Source organism: Phodopus roborovskii, unplaced genomic scaffold (assembly GCF_943737965.1).
Source record: "Phodopus roborovskii unplaced genomic scaffold, PHOROB, whole genome shotgun sequence".
NCBI classification, from domain to species: domain Eukaryota; kingdom Metazoa; phylum Chordata; class Mammalia; order Rodentia; family Cricetidae; genus Phodopus; species Phodopus roborovskii.
This window is the reverse complement of record NW_026126611.1, coordinates 14,532,375-14,549,582: the sequence shown is the minus strand read 5'-3', so window position 1 is coordinate 14,549,582 and position 17,208 is coordinate 14,532,375. Positions and strand designations below refer to the sequence as shown.

The following is a 17,208-nucleotide window of genomic DNA, read 5'->3' as shown; positions in this document are numbered from 1 at the left end:
TTATCATATATGCTTTCCGGGGAACCCAGAATTCCTGTATATTCGTCATTGACCTACCTGGTATGAATTAAGGAACTTTTGGAGAGCTGCCCCAATTCAGTTGTCTTCCTTCCTCTTACCACATTCTGTTCTCACTATTCTGTTTCCTTTCAGTTCTGTGAGAAGCTTCTGGATATTTTCTGATGGGAATCCAAGGCAGGTCATTGAAACATCACAGTTTCATACATGTTCTTTCCCTCTAGACATGTACCTGAGCTCAGTAGACAATGTGAAGCGAGATGTTCAGTCCATCCTTCTGGAATTTTCTATGTCTGAAGGCTTCCACAGTCACAGGCATTAAACTTTTCAGAAAAGATTAAATATAAACCCCAACCTAGTGTTTGTCTTTTTCTTGCCAGCGGAGTGGGTTGACCTTAAATACTGTATGCCAATAAATGAGAAGGAGTATTCTCCCGAGGAAATAGCTGCCGCAGTGAAGATTCAATCCGTATGGAAAGGGACCTATGTCAGGATGCTCATGAAAGCCAGAATGCCAGGTATGGTTTTTAGATCCTTGAAATGGACCCTCATGTAGGGGAATGGGTGTCTCGTTATGTGCATGCAGGTATGTTAGAGTCACCCTGCTTTGCAGAAGGAATTTATCTATTCAGTACTGAAATCCGCTGAGGCAGAGAGATGCTCAGAGTTCACGTTCTCATTCTCAAAATGAGAATCAGTGTCTGAGATGCCAGGCACATACAATGAATATTTGCTGAAAGGATAAATGTCAGGGCTGGGGCAGTAAGGTGGAAAAGCACATTCTGCACAAGCATGACAATTGGAGTTCAGATCCCAGATTCTGCAGAAAAGTTATACAGGTGTGGTGACACAATAGGCCCAGCACTTGGGAGTCAGACAGAGGCTGTCCCTGTGCTCAGATGTTCAGCCAGATGAGCCACCTTGGAGAGCTTGGGTTCTGTAAAAGACCCTGCCTTGGTAAATAAAAAGACAGCTGACATCAACTTCTGGCACCCACGTGTATGTGCATACATGCATGTGTCCATTGCACACGTGTGTCCACGCATGCACTGATACCACACACTAAACACTGAAACAGAATGTATTTTCTTGAATCACTGGGAAAAGGATCAGCTTAATTTCTGAATCTATTGTGAGTTAGTTTCAACCATCCCTAGTTTGGTTGCAACAGCTTCAGCCAAGTAGGAGATCATTGTCCATTTTAGACTGAATGTCACAGAATTGAGTAAAGAATACTGGTGCTTCCATGCATGATGAGGCTGAGGTTAATTTAGAGGCAAAAATGTTTCTGTATGCTCTAATATTTGTGAAGTGAAATGTTTTCAGGTATATCAAATGAATTGTGGGGGACAAATGCCTATTTCAGATGAAAATTCAAAAGGTGTATTAAATCACCATTTCTATCACATAATATCCACTGACTTTTTGTCTTGGAGAGAACTTTTTAGTTTACTGAAGCATTTTGTTATAAAAATAACTATGGAAAATATTTAGTGACAATAGTGAATTTTTTGTCTAGGGAGCTGAAAGTCTGGATAACCAAAGGTTTTAAAAAACATATATTAAATAGTGTGTGATAGAAAAATATTACAAATGTGGGTATGATCCAGCACTAAGAAGTACTAAGGTACCATATTAAGAAAGGGATGGAAGGGAAGAGGGGCAGGAGGGAGGGAGGGAGGGAGAGAAGGGAACGTAGAAAGAATAAGCTAGAGATAGAAGTAAATTACAATTATTTGATTTTCATGTTCTTCATTAGAGAACAAACACATTCATCAAATTCATTATATGGTAAAATGTGGTTCTCTCTATGAGTAGCAACTATTATATTCATATGATGATTTTGATTCTCTCTATAAGTAATAACAATGACTTTCATATTGTGACTCTTTTATTGTGGGAACTGCAAAAAAGTCAAGCAATTTCATAATTTAGTTATTTCACCCCACTCATATTCATTGAATGGATGTCAGGGGGACATGGCCATGATAGGGACAGTCTCAGAGAAGCTGGCCCAACAACTGAAGCTTCAGCCCTATTATATCAGGTGCACAACAGATAAGCAAATATGCCATGGCTCCCATGTCAGATCCTGAAGAGCAGGGGATAGCTCCAGGACAACAAGGAAACCTGGGAGTGCATGTTTCTGACACGTTGACTCTGAGATGCTTACTCATGATAGAATTTCACCTTCCCATTCATCTACTGTGGAGCCATTGGTGGACAGTGCCATAGACTAAGTGAGGTTCATGCCATCCAGCCAGGTGTATTCTTTACAATAATTAGGTAGTTGCTTTTGGTAAGCTAAGGTCTTCCACAGGAGTTTTTGGTGTGATAGAAGATCTCCTTATGCAAACTGTTTCATGAGTCTCTTAAACATCCAAGAACCCATATGTTTTCAGGCTAAAGATGAGAGGAAACAGCTGAATACTGTGAGCAATGCTCTCATCTAGACATTTATAGCTCTACGGTTTAAACATTCTTTTACTGCTTACAAAACTGGAGAGCCTGGAGCTATCTTACTTGTGGATTGTGGAGGTCTCTGCAAACACCATGGTCAGCAGAGTGTCGATCCACAAGAGGCAAGAAGGAAGTCCAGTTCAGCAGGACTCAGGAGCTGGTGTCCATTCAAACTTCGGGAGTCTGACCCCTGGTAGTCTATTTTAGGCATTGACCACAGCACAATTTGGACAAAGTTCCCTAGTAATAATTAATTCAATCCCAAGTACACAACAAAGCTTAAGACATGACTATATCATGTGATGGGACACTGTGCATACAGACAGGTTCTGTAGATTAACTGAAGAAGATAAGCTCAAGATAAACAAACTTAGGATAGGATCTGGGGTAGCTGATGTGACCTGGCCACAGCAATAGCTCAGAGGTTTCTAGCCTCACCACATCCATTCACAGCCTTCTGGCTAGGATGCAGGTTATCATCTTTTTCTTTGAAGACACAACCCTGTTTGTTTAACATTCCTGCTTTTTCTAGCACTTACCTGTGGGCACAAAAGCCTACATGCTTCCTGCAGGGGATTACAAAGTCTTTATCTGCAAAATGAGCACAGTGCACAAGATCGTTGTTCAGACATCTTATGGATTTAATGTTTAATATTACTATTATTATTATTATTATTATTTAGACACAAAGGAAAATGCCAGCGTTGCAGATACACTTCAGAAAATTTGGGCCGTATTAGACATAAATATGGAGCAGTATGCACTTTCTCTCCTAAGGTAAAGAACACCTCTAGACCTCTTCTAGCTAAGGAATACTTCTCCATTTTCAGTAAAGAACTTTCCTATATGGCTATCTATCCAAGATATCAGACTGTGGAAAAGATCCAAGATTTCTGGTGTTTAAGGCTAGATCCACACTCGGGCAGGAGGGGAGGAGGAATCCATCACATCAGTTCCCACCCTGTTGTGGAAAATACCACAGGCTTTTGTGCAGGGAGCAGACAGATGTCATGATTCATTTCAGTCAGTTCCATGAGCCAGAAAACATACAGGAAGAAAATCCTAACACTATACTCTCCTTTGTGTCCATCATTTTTTCATCACTGAATTTCCCAAACCCATTGCTCACATTATTAACCTCACAAGCTCCAACATCTGGATCCTCTGCTTAGCCTGCTTCTGTCTTCTCACTCTAGAGCTTAGACAGCCAGCCTCCTTTCCCGTCTATGACCATGACTTGCTCCCTTGCTTGGGAATTACATTCTCCCGCAGTTAAACTCATCAGGCAACGGCAAGCGCCCCTGGAAGGTGTCACTCGAGACTGACCCTGAATGTGCCTCTCTTCTTCGGTGCCCGTTGCCACAGCTCACACAGGGCCTCTCTGACCTCAGTCGGGAAAACAGGGGCATCTGATATTTTGCTCTCTCAACGGTTACTTCTGTAAATGGAGTTTATTTCAAAAGGGCCTTGTCATCTATACTCACGTTGCTTTCCCATTTCTAGACTAATGTTTAAGAGCAAGTGTAAATCTATGGAGTCTTACCCATGCTATCAAGATGAAGAAACCAAGATGGCCTTTGCTGACTACACAGTGAATTATCCCGACCAGCCACCAAATTCTTGGTTTATAATATTCAGGTAAGTGGTGCATGGGCCCATCTTCAGATGGCATGCAATGTTCAGACCTGCAGTTTCAGGACTAAAAGTGTGCTTAGCAGTAAAAGTATAAGCCTGTAGACTGCGTTCATATTTGGCTGCAAGTTTTCCATCCATATACGTATATGATAGGATATCAGAGAATTTTTATCAATAGTCCTTAAATAAAAATATGAAAAGGTAAACAACTTATAGATTATGGTGAATATGTTAACCAGTGTAATTAGATAACATTTATTTCCAAACAATATCATGTTGGGTACAAATTATAAATGTTGAATAAAATCGGAGTTTGTATTTGTACATCAAGCAACATGGTAATAATAACTTGAAATGGAAAAGATTTGCAAGCCTTTTAGTTACTTGCAATTTTTAGGATTTACAAAGATCCTGTGGGGTTAAATTCTGTTTAAAGCATCGAGAGTCGTTCTAAGAAAGGCCGGTGCTTTTGTGATTACAGAGAAACGTTTTTGGTTCCTCAAGATATGATCTTACTGCCCAAAGTATACACCACAGTCCCAATCTGCATGCTGCACGTTGTTAACAATGACACGATGGAGCAAGTGCCGAAGGTGTTTCAGAAGGTGGTGCCTTACCTTTACCCCAAAAACAAGGTAGGTGCAGCATGTACCTCCAGATGTTAGATCAGTGGCGAATGGGAGCCCATAAGCCAGTGCGTGTGGCAGGCATCTGAGCTTCCAGTCTACACGGGAGGAAGAGTCCATTATTTTAATGAGACTGAAAGCTGCGGCATACTTCGAATGCCAGAAAGAACACACTGCGCATGCCCATTGTTGAAAACATTGATTTTAAAACAGAAATGGATCCCAGGAGTTCATTTGGTCCTATACAGAAACAGGCCAGCCTTGTCTCTATCTTACATGTAGCCTTTGTTCTACTTTTAAGCATTTGGTGGTGGTGGTGGTAGTGGGAGCAGAGGTGGGGGGTTGGGGAGGGGGGTGGGCACTGGGATCACAAGCCCCGCCCCCCCATTTAATTCTTTGAAGGTAGCTTGACTTTATCAGGCCAAGAAGCATATAGACTGCCTGCTGAATGGGTGAGAGATGCTGGCCTTCTGTTAGATGTTTCCTCTCTGGGTATTTTAATCTCCTCTTCATGTTTTCAGTCACTTTCTCCATAAGGGAATCATGACAAGTGTAGTGAACAGGGGCTACAAATGAAGAGAGCTATTTTTGCTCCTAACTTCCATTCTTTAGCCCTGTGGTTTTGAACTTGGTCATTTTCCCCTGTGGATTATGATTGTATTTTTCTTTTGAAGTTCGTTTCAGCCTATAATCTCACACATTATTTTAAGTAAACTAGACATACCTATCTAATGAATGTCTAATGAATATTGACTGCAGAAGGATAAAGAATAGATACAAAATATATTAATTCAACAAGAAACTACCATTTTAATTTATGGTCATTTTGTTTAGTACTTGTTGAAATGATGTTCATATTTCCTTTATTTTGGTAACATCATTTTCCACATATCAAGCATGCCTTTGGCACTTAATTTAACCCACTATATTTCTTCCTCTATATTCTCCTTCATGGCCTAATGTGTGACATTTCATCAAGAATTCCAGGATTGTGAAATTTCCCTTACCTGTGAATGCTACCTTCTACAGAAGAATGTCCTATATTAAGTCCAATGTTAGAAAAGAATGCAAGCCCTTCCATGCATAACAAATTTCTTTTTACACATAGATAAGTTTTGCATTGTCACTTACCAAATTTGACTTAGATTTCTGTTAAACAGAAACAATTTAATATGTGACCACTAATATTAAAAAATAAGAAAGCTCAAAAGCAAGGAAATGGTTTTGTCTAAAGAAATGGTTGTCAGCCTCTCTAATTCTTCAACCCTTTAATTCAGTTCCTTATGATGTGCTGACCTCCAAACTTAAAATTATTTTTCATTGTTTCTTCATAACTGTAATTCTGCGACTGTTAAGAATCTTAATGTGTTTTCCAATGGTCTCAGCAACCCCTGTGAAAGGGTCATTCAACCCCCAAAGGGTTCATGAACCACATGTTGAGAACCCTTGGTCTAAAGGAAGAGTCTAACAAGATCATAGATGCCATCGAAATCTGGAGATGATCCCTCTTTCACCAAATAAGTTATTTAATATTGGTCATTGATACTTAATTTTGTAAGGGACACTTAAAGAATATTGAATTCACATGTTTCGGCTATGTGTATGTAGTTTTGAGTTTCTTTGTGTGTGTGTGTGTGTGTGTGTGTGTGTGTGTGTGTGTGTGTTTGTTTTGTGTTTTAGCATAGCTGGCTCTCTAAACTAAGGCTAAATCACAGGAATTTCTCTCAAGGGTGCAAGCTGAGTCAACATACAGAAGCTCATTCCATCTCCCTTTAACTATTATTTCACATTGCAGATTCAGATTGCATCAAATACTCCCAACCTTCCCTCATGGCTCTTTGACCCTCTGTATCTATCTAACCTTTAGGGAAGAAAACGGGAGCCCTGTGCAAGAAAAGGTAGACACGTGGGGATAGAGAACTAGCTTTCCATGACGTTTTTTTCCTTTTTGATATGGCTTGTCATTTCTTCAGGATTCTCAGGGTCTGTACTTGCAAATTATTTATGACATCAGGTAAAATGTGACACCATAACGAATGTTACCTGAGAACAAATCTGATACAAAGAAAATTATTGCTTAAGTCTTTGCTCTCTCTGTGGTCTGTGACTGTATTAACACTCTGGAACCTGACAAGCATGACAACATATGCGTACCCATATCTTCAGAAAGGAAAAAATATACACTACTTCTCAAATGTGCTGGAGCACATGGAAAGCTATTTCAATAAAATGAAGTGGGTCAATATTCCACAAAACATATCTTGGAATACAGAAATACATTATTGTACATTGAAACCCTTGTTTTTCTATAAGGCATTTTTTTTCATTTTCATTTTCATTTATTTATTTATTTGTTTATTGTTCTTTTGAGACAGGATTTCTCTGTGTAACAGTCCTAGCTGTCCTGGAACTAGCTCTGTAGACCAGGCTAGCCTTGAACTCACCAAGATCTGCCTGCCTCTCTCCCAAGTGCTGGGGTTAAAGTCACGCACCACCATGGCCCAGCCTATGAGGCATTTCTATCCTTCTGTCTTTACTATTAAACAATTTGCTGTGGTGTTGATGAACCATCTTGATGTGATGTCCCAGAGAGGGTCTCTAGGGACAGGTGACCATCTTTACCTACACAAAGGATGTCTGAAGCTAATGCAAACATTAAATGTAGTCCTGGGTGATACTGAACTTGGTTACAGGACTGGAGCCCTCATCAAGAGGCATCCTGCCCCACATGAAATTCAACAGCTTTGTCATTATTTACTTGTTGGCTTTGTTCCTTTGGATTTTCATCTTTCATCCTTTAAAGCTTGATAAGGATTCTTATTGGAATGAGGCTTGCAAATGTATATGCTTTTTTCAATTAAACAAATACTTATTTCCTGTACTCTGTCATAATTCCGCAAAGACGAAACAGTGGGATTTAGAACACTGGCCTTTGAGATTTCCCAGCATTTATTTATCTAAGCCAGGGATTCACACAAGCTAAGCAAACATCCTACCACTTGGGTACACCCTCAGCCCTAAGACAATTATTTCTAAGGAGGATTTTAAACATAACATTAACATCTTGATGGTTGTTAGGAGATCCTGATCTCCATGGGGATATCAATACAATAGCACATTTATTTGAATGTATGGACCGCATATTTGAGAGACTCTTGGCAATGTGAATCATATGTGTGTGATTGCCTTCTCTTTTAGAAGGGATACACCTTTGTGGCCGAAGCATACACTGGTGATGCATACGTGTCAGGTACACGATGGAAACTGCGGCTCATTGGCTCGTACAACCCACTTCCATTTCTCTCCCGAGACGCTCCATGCAACACCTTCACCATAAAGGAGATCAGAGACTACTACATCCCTAATGACAAGAAAATCCTGTTCAGGTACAAGCATATGATAGACAGTGCTCTTTAAAATATTAATATCTTTGTTAAAATGAATTCATAATTCTGAATGCATTAAACTTTTATTTCTGTAATTTTATGGAAATAACTAACACTGCCTTGGCTAAATGGCTGCTCAATCAAACCGATAGAATTTCAAATAATGCTAATATCATTTCTTAGGGTTCATTTTACTTGACTGTCACTAGAGATTCTTTCTGATCTCTTATGGTTATTTTGAAAGACCCCTAGAGACCCCAAGAGTTTGGAGCCTGTCAGGGGGAAGGCCCTTGCCCCCAAGAGACGAGACCAGACCACTGGATGCAAGTGCAAGAGGTTGTTTATTGTTTACACAGGTACCTGTGGACACTTCAGTCTTTCGGGGGACTGAGCATGCTGAGGTTAAAACTCAGGCAGTTTATATAGGGTTGGGGTGGCAAGAAGCAGGCTTACAGAAGCAGAAGCATGGTTACAGGGATTTCATTGTTTCATCTAAATGTAGCAGTTGTAGTTAACCAAGGACAGTTGGTTATTTGGGTTGGGCACAAATAATACTAAGAATTCAGTTATGACTATCTCAGCATACTGGACACTGTCCTGCTGACCTTGCTTTGGTCCAAGCTGCAGACCACAGATATTTGGTTGGCGTTGGATGAGAGCAGCACCTGGTTCCCTCCAGTACTTTTCTCATAACTTGACCTTGGCAAATTAGCAAGAGCAATTTAAACAGGCAATAAGCATAGTGGTGGTCTTTCAATTTGACTTTCTCCTCACTCTGCCCTATCTGTGGCTACTCTCGTGTGTGTGTGTGTGTGTGTGTGTGTGTGTGTGTGTGTGTGTGTGTGTAGGGGTGTGTCCTTGTTTGTCTCTCCAAACTTCTTTTCATGATCACCTTGCATGGTCCTAGCACTGGCTCCCTTTCTTTCACAGTTGCTTGTGTGCATTCTAATGCTGATATACAGACCCTTTCTGTGTGTCCCATCTCTTCCCAGTGATCCTGCCCTATGTTAGGCGTTTCATCGTGTTTGTTACAGAAAGCTGTTTCTCTAATCTCGGACTCCATTATATTTCTCTTAGGACATCGCCGTAACTTGCCCTTGTGAATTTATATGTTTATCCTTTACTACTAACATACATATTTACAATTGCTGTAAAATGGGTTTTAATTTTCCACTGACTGTAGAGTAAAACTCAAGCTCCAGAGTCTAACGTTTAATGCCCTTGCCCAGCCACCCACCACTAGCCAGGACTGCCTCTCAATAGAACAAAAGGTTGCCTCCAGATATGTAAGCTGTACAATTTCCTTTTCCTAGAATACATCCCTGATGTGTGACATTCCATCTTCGTTGTGCCACTGTGAAAAAAAATTAATGATAATTTTCAAAATGTGAACCCCTTGCATTGAAATCTGCAATATAAGTAGTTGACCATTCCTGTGCTAAGCATTTTATGTAGTGTGTACACATTTTAGCTGATTAGTTGTGCATCGACCTCTATGAGAGTTAATGCTTTTTAATTTAGTTTTATTGAAAACAGATTCTTATTTCATAGAATACATCCCGAACACAGTTTCTCCTCTCTCCACTTCTCTGAGCTACCTCCCCAACTCCCCTCTCCCCCAGATGCATCCACCCCCCATTTCCCCTTAGAGCAGACCTCTAAGAGATGACAGCCAGACTAACCAAAGGCCAGATACATGTCCTTTCAACATGGAAACTAGTATAGTGTCCAAATCATAGTTGGCCTGCATTAAATATCTTCTCACTTTAAAAGAAAATTGTTCTTTCACATGAACTGAGAGAACACATTAAATATATAAATGCCATTCATAATCAGACGCAACACATATTCTTGCTTCTCCCTCCTATCACTTCTTTCTGGCTATGGTTTACCACTTTGAAAATCGTGACAGCCACAGCTTTGTGGCTGTGACATTTCATGGAGTGTTATGTAATGCTCGTTAGCTGTTTTATGCTTGTTCAGGGGTCACTCATGTGAATACTTGGCCATTTACTTAGTTAAAGGCTGCTCCTTATTGGGCATCTTCTGTGGTGCCCAGAAAAAGAAACAAACTATTGTTTTCTAGATTTTATTGTATTGAAGAGATGCTTCAAAGGCACCATATGTTTTGTCCACTTATGATTATAAGTGACATGTAGTGGCTGTCACATAACTGTCAAGGTGGTTTTCAGATCCATCCTGTTTCATAAGTGGCTTCACTTCATACTTAACAAAAAGATTCATCTCCTACTTGGAATTTTCTATTAATGGAAACATGCTACTGTTTTTCTTGACTGTACATTGGGCTCCTTTGTCAGAGTCTGTAATCACTAATATTTTAGCATGTCCGTGGGCCTTGCAAAGTGCTTTACTTCCAATCAAAGGAGAACATCTCACCATTTCCTGTATCAAGGTCAGTGTGCTTGTTCGTTAAAGCTCAACCTTTCTCACAATAGGTACTCCATTAAAGTGACAGTGGCACAGTGTATTACAATACAGGTCCGCACATCCAAGCCCGATGCCTTCATCAAGCTGCAGGTGCTGGAAAGTGAGGACATCATGGTGAGCACCATGGGCAAAGGGCAAGCCATCATCCCCGCCTTCTACTTCCTGGGGAGTGAAAGAGCGTTGAGCTCCCAGTGTAAGTACCTGCCTGGAGTGTGGACTGCATTCATGAACAGATGCTTGTGTTGCTGGGGCGTTTAAAATGTTTAGTTTAAAATGGAAAGTAAAACTTGGCATCTGACACCATACTTGACCCCAGAGATGCCATTGTAATTATGTATCTAACTACGCTCCAAAAACCAATAGATTGGTCATGACTTTCCTCTACTGACTACTTTGAGAAAAATGTATTCCTTATACATGAGCCTGCTTTTATTTTTAAATATTTGTGTATGCATGTGAGTGTTTGCCTACATGTATAAATGCACATTCCTGGTCCTACAGAGGCAAAAAGAAGGACTTGGATCTCCTGGAACTGGAGCTACTGTAGTTTTAAGGTACCCGGTGGATGCTGGGAAATAAACCAGGATCCTCTTCAGGAGTAGCGTGTGCTCTTAACTGAAGCATCATCTTTCCAGCCTCACTTGAACATTTGTAATAAATATCTCTTAAGACCAGAACATTTGAAAGGTTCCATATTCTCAAAAGAAGCATGTCCTTTTAAGTACACCATATTCTCTAAGTATATATGTAGTCTATTTAATCAGCAGTACCAATGCAATCAAATATGCTAACATATTATTTCCCTTTTTTAGCTAGCAAGCAAATTCTCTTATCTCACCCTTCACCCAAAAAGGAACCAGAAGTGATGACCAAGAAAAAGTCCGGCCAAACAAGTCAGAAATCCTTCAAGGGCAGACCTGGAAGCGTGGCAGTAGATACAGGTCTGCCTCTGCTGGAGGAAGAGCTTCTGAACATCACAAATGTAGAAGAGAACTCTAGCACACCACAACAGGTACATAAACGGGGTGGGGCTAGGAAGATGACTCAGTTGGTATAATGTATCTCTCTGCTGGGAAACTGAGACAGTCAGATCCTAGAGCCAGTTTTCCTAGGCAAAACTGGAAAACTCTGGCCTCCGCATGCACACTCACAGACAAATGCACCCACACACACCCATGCCCTGGTACACGGAATGAGCAAATTGTTCAAAGGACAGGAAGACGGGGAAGAATCTGTAACGATGTAAACAGGGACTGGAGCATAACAGTGATGATGCTCAAGGTCACACTACTCAGACATCATCCCAGACACATGTAAAAATGAAAAGAAGGATGAATCAATTAATTAACATGGGTACCAAACTACCCAACTGAAAAAAAAAATGAAGGGCTATTAGAACAGTGTACACAAAAGGTAAGTCAATAATCCAATTGAAAGGTTTGATGCATAGCTGAGTAGCAAAATAAGAACCATTGGGAGGGTCTCAAATTTCTAATTATAAGGGGTTGGAGAGATGGCTCTCCAGAGCCTCTGCTCTTCCAGCACCTACATGGCAGCTGGTGTTCAGTCTCACGAGAGAGTGAGTGGCCAAATAAGGGAATAGACCTTGGTGACTAGCTGTAGGAATATACTCTAACAGTTTAGCAAGGGGGAGAAAGGGTAAAAGGCAATACCTGTCGGTGCCATGTTTACCGTGTTTAGGCTTTAGGCCTGTTAGAGCCCCTCAAAGTTAACATAAAACTAGCCAGCATAAAAAGAAACATGCTTTTAAAAAATATGGAGGTGAAACCATCAGCCAAAGGAGAAAAGGTAACCTATTTAAGGCTAGGGACCTTTTTTTGCCTTTCATCACAGCTAACACTATAAATAAAGGTGAGTTCCAGCTGCACTGCAGATTTAAGTGAGAAATTTTAGTCCATTAAAGTAATAACAGACGATGCAGGGGACTGGTTTACAATCTAAGAAAGGCTGGAAATATGGCAGACATGAGATTTTACTTTATGCCAGCTGCACTGATTAAAAACAAGAGATGTGGATGATGGAGGCCATGGCTGGGATGGAGAATGTTATATGGATTTCTGCTGTGTGTTTGAGGTTGCCTTTGTTACTGTTTTAGTGCTGTGAAGAGACACCATGACCAAGGTAACCTATAAAATGAAGCATGTAATCGAGGCTCGCTTACACACTCAGAGTCTGTGACCATCATGGCGGGCAGCATGCCAGCAGGCAGCCAAGGCACTGAGTCAGTGGGTGAGAGCTAGCATCTTATCTGCAAGTTGAAGGCAGAGAGACTGGGTCTGGCATGGGCTTTTGAAACCTCAAGGCCCACCCTCAAGGACGCACCTCCTCCAACAAGCCACATCTCCTACTCCTTTCCAACACTGCTCTACCACCTTGGCACCAAGCGTTGAAACGTGAGCCTATGGGGACCGTTCTTATTCAAGCCAACACAGAAAGTCTCATTTAATTAACCTATGATTGTATAGTTCATAAAAGGACACAGTATAAGCTTCACCTAATACATCTTCCAATACCCCTACTGTGTAGATTCTTTTGGTTGTCCTGACTCAGTGCCTTCCCATTCACAGTGCTACAAGTATATCATACAGTGCTTGGTGATGTTTAACAGCTGGCCTCTCACTGAAACTCAGCAGACATTTGTTCAAGCACTAAAAGACTTGGAGAAAATTGACATCAAAGGTATGTCACCCTAGATACTTTAAAAATATTTATTTTATTTTATGCGTATGGGTATTTTGCTGGCATATATGTAAATACACCATGTGCATGTCCAGTGACTGTGGACGTCTAAAGAGGGTGTTGGAGCTCCTGAAACTATAATTACAGGTGATGGTGAGCTTCCGTGTGGGTGCTGGGGATAGAGTGCTGGTGTTCTGCGATAGCAGTCAGATGTTAATTCTGAGCTTTATCTCTAGTGGCACACTTTAAATATTACTCATACCACTGTATCTTATGTGCTGAATAACAAGTGGATCACACAATTATTAAATGTTATTGCTCACAGTCTATATCCTCATATTTTGTCATATTGATTACATTTCAATATGTTACTGTATAATTTATGAAAAATAAAAATATCCCATCATTAGGCCTTGCATATTTATGAGGCCATGTTTTGCCTACTTAGCAAAACATATGCATCAATTATACTTGTGACACTTTCAAGAAATAAGAAACCTTTGTTTATAAAATTATATTACCCATAGTTATTAGAAAAGAATAATAATAATATAGACTCTGAAGGTACATGTGTTTAATTTCAGCACTCAGAAGACAAAGGCAGGCAGATCTCGGTGAGTTCAAGGCCATTGTGGTTTCCAAAATTACAGGTATCTACGGTTGCAAAGTGAAGCACTGACTCAAAAAATGTGTTATGCTTGAGATTTATATGCAAATAAAGTATCCACAATTGCATGCATAAGTAAAAATAATAGAGAAAAAGCACAATACTGTGTATGCTTCGGTGTTCCCCAAAGCTCTTCTGGGATAATTAATAGTGTCAATAAACATCAAATTGAAACCCTGGAAGCTTAGAATTATGGTAGAGCAAAGGATAAGACTCAAGCTTTCTTGTTAGCCTGAGTGGTCTATTCCTTGAGTTCCCTATGTTTCTTCAGTTGTTTCATATTATAACATTTGTTACATCTGTCTTGGCATAACTAAGATACTCATGCTATTCGAAATATGTAGCACATAACAGGGGCCACATTACCCAAGTGGAGCTCATAGGAAGAGTACATGAGAAATATGTAGGGAAATAGGTCAATCTCAGAGGGGGTAAGGGGGGGGAGGGAAATGTGGGGAGAAGGGGGAGGGGAAAGGGAGGGGAGAAGGAGGAAGAGGTGGGGGATAGGAGGGAAGAGAAAAGGAGAGAGAGGAACATGGGGAGAGAAGGAAAAAGAGAAAGAGAAACATTAGTGACCTGATTAAAATTGCATGGGAATCTAGCCAGCAGGGAAAACGTGTTTCTAAACACTTCCTAATGAGATTTCAAGTCTACTTAATGATAGAAGAAGAAATTGGTGTGCATCCAGAGTAAGACAGATTCACACAGTTCAGAACTAAATTTAAGTTAAACCCAATGTACAAAGTGTGAAATTAACAATGTGAGTTAAACCTCTAAGGAAAGTTCTCCTTAGATGTGGGGATAGAGCAGTGTAGCTAAACTCTGCTGGCAAAAGCTGAACAGGAGAAACTTGTCACCTGTGAAGCCCCAAGAACTCCCACTGTCTGAGAAGAATCTCATGAAGACACTGGCAATGTGTGGGCGTTCTCAGCTGCTAGTAGTATTAAAAAATGGTATAAGCATTCTTTTATATTCCAACTACAAAGTAGGCCTGCAGGGATCATAATATGTGTTGTTTTTGTCATCCACACTTGTCACTTTCATGTTTGGATGAGCAATTGCTAAAATTAAACCACACCTTGCATTGAATTGCCTATTTATTGGTGAAAAATAGCAGTCAAAGAAATGAAGAACTATATTTTATTTAAAACAAATGGGAGATGCCCTACTTGAGAGATGCTGAGAAAATTTTTTTACAGTAAAACAGCTTTTGAGTTCAGAGTAAGAGAACTCAAATTGTGTTTTAAAATATATATTTACAATTGCACTTTATTTTTCAGTGTGTGTGTGTGTGTGTGTGTGTGTGTGTGTGTGCATGTGTGTGCACCTGCATGCTTGCACACCTGCTTCAGCTTATAGGAATGGAAGTCAGCAACCTGTGGGAGTTGATTCCCTCTTGCATCACTGTGGGTCCCTGAGATCAAACTCAGATCACCAGGTTTTACGACAAAGCCCCTTCACCCACTGAGCCCTTAAATGTGGATGTCTTAAGTGACCAGTTTGATTAAATTAAAACATCAAATTAATGAAATTAAAACACTAAATTAATAATCAACAGCAATGTTTCAGCTCCATTTACAGCTCAAGACCCTCCCCTTTTTATTTGAAGGATATTGAGTACTTAGAAAACTTCAGTTCTTGATGCGTTTCAATTATCAACTTTGACCAATTTTAAAATATATTTTCATCAAGTAGAAGATGGTCAGCTTATTTTTGTTACTGAATTTATCAGATTTAAAATTATATTCAACCTGAAGTCACTAAAATATTTTTTTTATTCTTTTAAGCCATTTAATTCCTACAAGCAATATAATACATGATTTGATGTTTTTCAAACTTTACATCCTTATAGCCCAGACTTAAAAAAAAAATAAATAAGAAAATCATCAGATCTGATATGTAGATATGAAGGTATATCTGACCTGGGATAGTTCTGCTATTTGCAGGAACTTGGCTTCCTGCTATCATGCAGTAACAGTGCCACCCTTTGTTTATCTCAGTACCTAAAGGTTCCCTAAAACGCTTGGCTAACTTTCACTGAAGGAAATAAAGAGACAGGAAGCTCTTGAGCTGTAAGCTCTCAGTAGCATCTGCCATCACCATTGTAATGCTGCCATTCTAAACACCTTTTGTCACTCTGCCTTGTCTATATGTTGATAATCAAGGCCTTTGAAGTTCTAATTGGTCACAAGGAACATATGTAATTGTTATCTTTACATATGTGATAAAGCAATTGCTGTGATTCTTTTTTAGGTGAGAAGTGCACAATGAAGCACTGTGAATATGAGTCAAAAAGTCTTTGATGAAACAAAATATCACATACATTATATAATAATTACTATATGACTACAGTTTTAGTTACATAAAATAATCATTTTAAGTTATATTACAAAATAAACACACACAAACACACACACATATATACATATACATATACATATATATATATATATATATATAGAGAGAGAGAGAGAGAGAGAAGGAGAGAGAGAGAGTTTTCTATTTCCACTGACCAGAAAGAGAGTCTGTTATTTGAACATGCACTTTGCCCTAAGCAAATTCGGAAATTCCATGAATGTTCAAATACCGACCAGTTTCTAAGGATACAGAACAAAGTGTTGACTTTTAATCCTAAAAGGAAATGTGAATTTCTGTGTCTGTGGAGGTTTCATCATCTAGTGAAGGCTTCTCTCTAGTGTGTTGTGGCTAAACAAAAGGTAAAGGAAGGCGTCAAAGGAAATTATGTGAAGGATTTCTCACTTCCTCCACAGGTGGTCCCCCAGCACTTCCTCACCACAAGGGATGTACACATTGATTCTGGGGCTTCCTAATTGCAGACACATACCCATGAGGTCACACCTTCCACACCTTTGAGACAGTAGGATGGTTTCCTGTCCACAGCATATTCCCGTGCACCAACATAAGCAGATTTCTTGAAAGCCTTGCACACTAAATTAAGTAACCTGATAATGACCCCATCCTATGAATTAACCAACTAGATTTAAAGGACACAGTATACACACAGGCAATTTTTTACCAGCATCAAGAGGAAAGAAATGTATAAGAGCAAAAGTCTTTGTATATTATTGAAAATAAATTGGTATCAATCCAAACTTAATTGTTGTAAAGTTTTTAATTATAATCTTATCCAGAAATACCACCAAGAAAATGAAAATGAACAGAAAACAAACAAAATCCCGAGATAATTAAAATGCTATAGATGTAAGTCTGGTTTTGAAGCAATGGTTGCAAGATTAGAGGAACTGAA

At 39.7% G+C, this 17,208-nt stretch overlaps 1 protein-coding gene across 1 annotated transcript in view; it reads left to right on the top strand.

Annotated features, from left to right (window-relative positions):
* Positions 1-17,208, top strand: part of Adgb (androglobin) — a 95,499-nt gene that overhangs the window by 65,477 nt on the left and 12,814 nt on the right. The window contains exons 22-30 of the mRNA XM_051206085.1: positions 399-536; positions 3,162-3,255; positions 3,982-4,116; positions 4,595-4,748; positions 7,938-8,125; positions 10,582-10,766; positions 11,386-11,585; positions 13,162-13,273; positions 13,858-13,887. Of these exons, the coding sequence (XP_051062042.1) occupies positions 399-536; positions 3,162-3,255; positions 3,982-4,116; positions 4,595-4,748; positions 7,938-8,125; positions 10,582-10,766; positions 11,386-11,585; positions 13,162-13,273; positions 13,858-13,887 (1,236 nt within the window). The remainder of the gene's footprint in view (positions 1-398; positions 537-3,161; positions 3,256-3,981; positions 4,117-4,594; positions 4,749-7,937; positions 8,126-10,581; positions 10,767-11,385; positions 11,586-13,161; positions 13,274-13,857; positions 13,888-17,208) is intronic.